This window comes from Hemibagrus wyckioides, linkage group LG04 (genome assembly GCF_019097595.1).
Source record: "Hemibagrus wyckioides isolate EC202008001 linkage group LG04, SWU_Hwy_1.0, whole genome shotgun sequence".
Taxonomy (NCBI): Eukaryota; Metazoa; Chordata; class Actinopteri; order Siluriformes; family Bagridae; genus Hemibagrus; species Hemibagrus wyckioides.
In genome coordinates, this window is record NC_080713.1 from 25,916,199 (window position 1) to 25,923,698 (window position 7,500).

Sequence of the window (7,500 nt, forward strand, 5' to 3'; positions counted from 1 at the left end):
AAAGCAGACGTCCCAGTTTTGGTCTGGCTCGCAGTCTCCTCTCTAATTCATCCCAAAGGTGTTCTATCAGGTTGAGGTCAGGACTCTGTGAAGTTCCTCCACACCAAACTCCCTCATCCATGTCTTTATGGACCTTGCTTTGTGCACTGGTCTGCAGTCATGTTGGAACAGGAAGGGGTCATCCCCAAACTGTTCCCACAAAGTTGGAAGCATGAAATTGTCCAAAATGTCTTGGTATGAAAGGGCCGAGTCCAACCCCTGAATTCAATGATTTGGAGGGGTGTCCCAAAACTTTTGGCAATACAGTGTATAGGCAATGCAGCACCATATCAACCTGCCATTGATAATTTTCCATCATCATCCCTGGGAGTGTTTTATTCCTTAATAACCGTCTAAACAGAATTCCTCTCTTATGAACCATACTGTTTATTCAGCATATTGAAATCCATTTCTTTTTTCTTTTTTCCTGTCAACGTAAGATCGTATCCTCTTTCTTTCAATACAGACATCATATCTCATTGGGTCTTAGTGAAAATAGAGCGAGTCTGCATCTGCCAACTCAAAATAAATAAATAACTAAAAAACCCTGCATGGTCTTTACATGACATATTCGGAAGAAAGTCCTTGGATCGTTTTTCAAGACCGCCATCAATTCAGCATCAAGCAGTGGTTTTTTCTTTCTTTCTTTCATTCCAAAACTGAAGGGACCCAAACAGGAAATACATTCCACATGACCTCAGTGAGAGCAGAGCGCTGCCAAACAGCCTCACTTGACAGACTCGGTACAATGCCGAGAGCCTCGGTCTGCTCTCGCTGCTCAAAAGACTTCTGAGAGTTTAAAGCTGCAGTCAGTGGATTGCTCAACCACATCAGGGAATTAGGGCTTACATTCAAAACAGACTTTTTATCTCCTTTCTAAAGATGAGGCGGTGTTATACGTAATAAATGTTTGATGTCGTGAATGATAAATCATCAGGATCAAAGTTATGGAATAGTTGTGTATTGTTAGTGCGCGTGTGAGTGAGTGAGTGAGAGAGAGAGAGAGAGAGAGAGAGAGAGAGAGAGAGAGACACACAAAGAGAGTAAAAGAGAGAGAGTGAGTAAGAGAGTGAGTGAGAGAAAGAGAAAGAAAGGTAGAGGGAGGGAGGGAGGGAGGGAGGGAGAGACAGAGAGAATAAGAGAGTGTGTATAAGAGAAAGAGACAGTGAGAGAGAGAGAAGGAAAGAGAGAGAGTGAGTGAGAGAAAGAAAGGTAGAGGGACGGACAGACGGGGAGAGAGAGAGAGAGAGAGAATAAGAGAGTGTGTGTAAGAGACAGTGAGAGAGACAGAGGGAGAGAGGGAAAGAGAGAGAGAGACAGAGAGAGGAAGAGAGAGAGAGAGAATAAGAGAGTAAGAAAGAGTGTAAGACACAGAGCGAGAAAGAGAGAGACACTTTTTTATTCCTCTTACATCGCATCAACAGTTATAATTTATTTATTATTGTAGTTAAAGAGGTTTCTTCCTGTTATCACTTATGTTAAAGCAGCTATAAACAAAGCCTCTCTCCAGTGTGGGAAAAACTTTAACACTGGAGACTCCGTCCAAAAAATGTGAAACAAACCTCTGCTTACAAAAGAAAACCTGAAGAATGGCTCAGTGCTGAGAAAAAATTCATCTAATGATTAAAGTCTCCATGAAAAGCGACCTGTGACCCTGAAGCTTGAACACTATTTCATATTCATAACACAAGACTTCAGTAACATATGAACGTTTTACTACAGCAGTAACATACATCTGTGTAACATAACACACTAAAGGAACATTACCTGCATTGACGCTCTCCATTAAAACCCTCACTGACTGATGTCATGATCCGAGTCTCAAATCTCAAACTCTGACCTTCAACTCAAAAGTGTTTACTAACCTGGAAAAATCCTGAGACTGGGATGCAGATCTTTCGGTAGGTTTAATTGCGACGTGAGAGGGATTTGAAACGCAAAAACTAACTGTAATAAGATAACTGATGCTCAATAGTCCTCAATCGAATAGAGTCACACTAATACAATACACAGTGTGGGTATATATATATATATATATATATATATATATATATATATATATATATATATATATATATATATATATATATATATATATATATATATATATATATATATATATATATATACACACACTGTGTGTGTGTGTGTGTGTGTTGAGTGGAGATTGGAGTCTATTGTCACTGAAAAGCTCATTTAAATGCTGAAGGCGACTCACAACAGTGGTTTTATTATTACTAATATTATTTGTAAAATAAATGAATGAAAGAAAGCTCTTTCCTGATATGTTTCTCACTGCGTAAACCTGTTGTGTGCGTTTGGCTGTCATTCGAGATCATTATTGATCACGCTGTCTGAGATTATCGCGATAAAATTCTATAAAACTCTGTCACATTACCCGAGGAAGAGATCCTCTAACAGTCGATCGGTAAACTGGCTCAAACACACACACATACAAATAAAAAAATCAGTCTTCGGTATAACAGCGGAGATTTACAGTTAAATGCAGATAAGAGATGCATTAAAAAGTGAAGAAGACATTTAGCGCCCTTGGTTGCTGTTGTTGAAAGGACATTATTTACATTTACAATATTTACTGTCACCCAAATGAGGATGAGGTTCCCCTTCTGAGCCCGGTTCCTCTCAAGGTTTCTTCCTCATATCATCTCAGGGAGTTTGTCCTTCACAACCGTCGCCTCATACTTCTCATTAGGGATATAACTTTACTTTAAACTTTATAATTTTCTATATATACTTCTGTAAAGCTACCTTGAGACGATATCCATCGTTAAAAGCGCTGTACAAATAAATTGAATTGAAGATGTTTGGAGGCAGCAGAAACAAAACCTATATATATATATATATTTATATTTTATTATACATAAGAGCTTGGAGGCTTTTCAAGCGCTTGTTTTTCAATGTGTATGCATGTATTCGATCGTATTCGATGCTGTCCCGTGAACTTCACGTCACATGGCAAGTGTCCTATCAGAGTAAAATACTGGTTGTGAGATGTCTGATCAACATGGAGCCTCATGTATCAATCCTTCTGTAAAGTTCAGTGTCTAAACGTGTCAGTGTCTTTTTTCCATAAACCAAACAAACAAACAAAAATCTTCTGCTGAATTGTCCGATTTTCTTTCCACAAGTGCCTGTGCATGTCGATCGCCTGTGACGTCTAACGCACGTTCGTGACAGTGACACGGCTCATTTACATATAGCGACGCCCACAAAACTCCATAAAAGGTACACAGGCTTCTGTGAACATGAAACGAACTCTCAGGGTAAGTGCTGCAAGGAAGGCCAGCAAAAATATTTCATAACAATTCATATTATAAATAAAAAGCCTGCACTGAATCTTCAGTCAGCTGAGATGTTTGTTTAGAGCTTACGGCTTTGCGTAAAAGACCGACCCGTCCTCCGTTTTCCTTTCATTTATAGCTTTGTGTTAGCTTTCTTTCTTTCTTTTCATTTTTCTTAACTGTTTTTTGCTTCTCGACGATTCTCACAGCCCTTTGACCTAATGAACGAGCAGGAGGATGTTTTATATATATATATATATATATATATATATATATATATATATATATATATATATATATATATATATATATATATATAAATAAATAAATATATAAATAAGTGCAATAATCCATGCAAATTTAGCTATGTGATCTGGAGACGGTTTACTCGCGGGTTTCCATTAGTTAGTCATCTCAAGCACAAATCTGCACAGATTCAGGAGCACCAGTAGCCTTTTCTTGAATCTACAGGACTTTAACGAATACTGTTAATAAAACGAAGATTTACGAATAATTTGGCTGCCGATTTGAGCTTGGTGAACGCTGAAAAATCTTTTCCGTCACCGTGAGAATTTTCCCTTCTGCACTGAGACCAAAACATTCCAGGGTCATAACACGCTTCACCTCAAACATCTCCAGCCATCCGTCACAACGTGACGAGTCAGGTAACGATCCTGAATCTTTCTCATTTAGGAGCTGGTACCTGCAGGGCTGGCACTAAATCTAAACAACAGTGCACTGAAACTCACCATGTTTCCAATCAGAGACAGTCTGGCGGAGACGTGCCTGATCTCCTGTGCACAGGTGAGGTGATACAAATAAAAAACAATCCCACGGACGCCTCTGGATCTGGTCAACATTTATCTACAAGATCTGCAGGAAGTGCATCATAACTCAGTCAGTCAGGTTTCACTGAAACTCCTCACACCACTCAGGGCATTGCAAGCTATTAATACAGCCTTTAAAAACAGACTCTGCAGTGTGTGTGTGTGTGTGTGTGTGTGTGGAGCAAGCCAGCATTTTTTCCATTTAAAAAACAAACAATTCATCAAGCAGCATCATCTCTCCAAAGATTTCCACATATAATAAACACTACATAGGATTCCTTACTAGGGCACCTAGACAGGGAGCATTAAGATTTAGAATCGAGCCCCTAGTCTTATAGGTGAGCTGGGTAAAGTTAGCACTAACCAGGTTTAGAGGAGAAATAAACCTTACCTAGTCGTGTCAGGGGGCAGTTTTAATTAAATCTCCAGTCGTCTTGCTGCCACATAGTTTCCAGGCTAATGCGATTAATCGGCTTCAGCTAGCTGTCTTAGCAACGACACCAACACTGAGACTTTAAGCGTAACAACAGGCCATGAAAATGTCCGGCTCGTTGATTCATTTCCTTTCTTTTTATTTGTACACCTCTCCCCCCCAAAAAAACAGACGTGATGGAAAGAGCTCGCGCAAGGCTAGGCTACATACCCCCCCCCTCTCTCTCTCGCTTTTTTTTTTTGCTAACCAGCTAATATGAACTAATGTTACCTCCTTCTTCCTCACCCGTATTCCAAACACGAAATCCCGCCTCCTCCGTCGTGATTGGCTAGTGCCGGGTCATAAGTCGCGCCCCGATTGGAGAGCTTCAAGAAATCTAACCGTTCAGCCAATCCCAGAGCAGTAAAACGGAATAAAGGTGGGGTGGAAAATGGAAGGAAAGGGGGAGGTGGAGAAACAACGCTGTCTATCGATAGCAGCCTAGCAGCAGGAGAAGAGGGAGCAGCGGAGGATTTTCTCACCAGCTAACATGTTAGCCCCGGTGCCCTTTTATAGCGACTCGATTCTTGAAAAAATGTTATCGTTTATCGTCCGGTAACAGCAGCGGGCTGATGTCAGTGTAGGTGTCGCTCAGCGTCGCGGTAACTTCGCTAAAAGTGGACGTTAATGTAGATTTGAGACTCGCATCACTTACCGCTCCATGTTCCCACCCTCCTGACAGGCGCGCACGAAGGCAGCGACAACTAACGACACGAGCGCGAGCGCGAATGAGCGCGCGCACACCAACCGGAAGTGCACAATAAAAGACCCATGACACTAGTGCAATATTATTATTACTATAATAATAATTATTATTATTATTAGTAGTAGTAGTATTGTTGTTGTTGTTATTGTCTCTCTTCTTGTTGTTCATATTACCATTTTTTAAAAATTAAATTTATATTTGTAGTCCTCCTCTTCTTCTCTTTATTTTTATTTTTTTATGACTGTTGCTACTACTATATATTTCTCGCAATTTCAATAATACATTTTAATCAACAAGATATTTTGGATAAACTCGGACTAAAAAACCCCCCAGAAAATTCGGTATTAGAGATGTTAAGTAGAGCTGCTCCGCCCTCTAGTGGTTTGAACTTGTATTACATCTTCATAGCACGTCAAATGAGCTTTATGTACTGTAGGTGGCGCTAAATATACATTTAATCCATTTGCGTGGCGCACACACACACACACACGCGCGCGCAACTTTGGATTGGGGGGGTGGGGGACGTTTTCTAAACGTCAAGCATGTATCCCCCTTTGAAGATTTTCAACGTTACATCTGTGTATAGTCTGTCAGCTGTATATAAACAAATAAACAAGTTATTCATATTATACAGGCTCTTTTACGAGTTTAATAACAGGAATAAAATTCATAATCAAGTTATATATGGTGTTGTATTTTATTTAGAGAAGTCTGCGCAAAATATTGGTGAAGTATTAAAACAAAAATAATCGGTACAGACCACGCCCACTTCTTGTTTAAGCCTGTATCATGTAAGAGTGTTTGGAATTAAGCACGAGACATAATTATAATATTATATAAATTTAGACTGCTGGTTATAAAAAGTTTTTTTCTCCTCTAATGTCTTTGTTATGACCTGCATAAAGAGCTAAATGATTCAACTGTTTTCATGAAACGTAAATTAACTTATGTTAGAAATTTTATGAGATTAAATTAAACAGGTCATGAGACCTGATACGCTTTTGAGTACCTTACTTCCGGACCCTCTTCATGACGTCACAGGACCCCTCCCCCCTTCCCGTATTGTCCTGGTCAGGCGCCCCGGGGCCGGTGTGTCAATCCCGGGCAGGCACGCGCGCAGTCGGTCACAGCGCTCAGCATGGGACTCAGCAGCGACCCAAACTTCCAGAAACTCCAGCAATGGTACACAGCCAACGGTCACAGCCTCAACATGAGGCAGATGTTCGAGGCTGACCAGCAGAGGTTCAACAAGTTCAGGTAAATTTATCTGACAGTTCAGAAGTAAAGGGTGTGTAATGACATAATGACATTATGCGCCTTAGATAGAGAAGATACTGACTGACTGGCATTTACTGGCATTGCATGATACACACACACACACACACACACACACACCTGCCAAATCTACCCTCATTTTATCTATTCTAATACACCGATCAGGCATAACATTATGACCACTCACAGGTGAAGTGAATAACACTGACGACCTCCTCATCATGGCCCCTGTTAGTGGGTGGGATATATTAGGCAGCAAGTGAACATTTTGTCCTCAGAGTTGATGTGTTAGAAGCAGGAAAAATGGGCAAGTGTAAGGATTTGTGCGAGTTTGATGAAGGTCCATTTTGTGATGGCTAGACCACTGGATCAGAGCATCTCCAAAACTGCAGCTCTTGTGGGGTGTTCCCGGTCTGCAGTGGTCAGTATCTATCAAAAGTGGTCCAAGGAAGGAACAGTGGTGAACCGGTGACAGGGTCATGGACGGCTGGCTCGTGTGATTGCTGAAGAAGGCTTAATGCTGGTTCTGATAGGAAGGTGTCAGAATACACAGTTCAGGACGGGTCAGGGCTGTTTTGGCAGCAAAAGGCGGACCACCACAATATTAGGCAGGTGGTCATAATGTTATGCCTGGTTGGTGTATACTTATTCCTGTGTCTCTTAATAACTCTATAGTGCTCATATATGTAGCTATTGAATTTGTAATCATTTTCCCTACAATTACTAGTTTATTAACTTTATAAAATGGAGGACATGGACAGCGTAGGATCCCTGGACAGGAAGTGTCTGTGTACTTTTTTTTTTTGTCCTTTCACTGTGTTTTTTTTCCTGGTATAAACAGCCTAACGCTGAAAACCGATGAAGGTGATGTTCTCCTGG

At 40.6% G+C, this 7,500-nt stretch overlaps 2 protein-coding genes across 5 annotated transcripts in view; one reads left to right on the forward strand and one right to left on the reverse strand.

Moving 5' to 3' along the window:
* LOC131352058 (granule associated Rac and RHOG effector protein 1-like) overlaps nucleotides 1-5,381 on the reverse strand; it is a 49,903-nt gene extending 44,522 nt beyond the window's left edge. Inside the window, exon 1 of one of the 4 annotated variants that reach the window (XM_058387914.1) lies at nucleotides 5,296-5,381. The gene's annotated coding sequence lies outside the window, so the exon portion shown is untranslated. Of the gene's footprint in view, nucleotides 1-4,559; nucleotides 5,068-5,122; nucleotides 5,144-5,295 lie in introns of those variants that run through there. The other 3 variants (XM_058387915.1, XM_058387912.1, XM_058387916.1) reach the window with 3 other exon arrangements.
* Nucleotides 5,382-6,425: 1,044 nt separating this feature from the next.
* gpib (glucose-6-phosphate isomerase b) overlaps nucleotides 6,426-7,500 on the forward strand; it is a 13,509-nt gene continuing 12,434 nt past the window's right edge. Inside the window, exons 1-2 of the mRNA XM_058387123.1 lie at nucleotides 6,426-6,603; nucleotides 7,463-7,500. The exon at nucleotides 7,463-7,500 is cut by the window's right edge and continues 53 nt beyond it. Of these exons, the coding sequence (XP_058243106.1) occupies nucleotides 6,485-6,603; nucleotides 7,463-7,500 (157 nt within the window). The 5' untranslated portion in view covers nucleotides 6,426-6,484. The remainder of the gene's footprint in view (nucleotides 6,604-7,462) is intronic.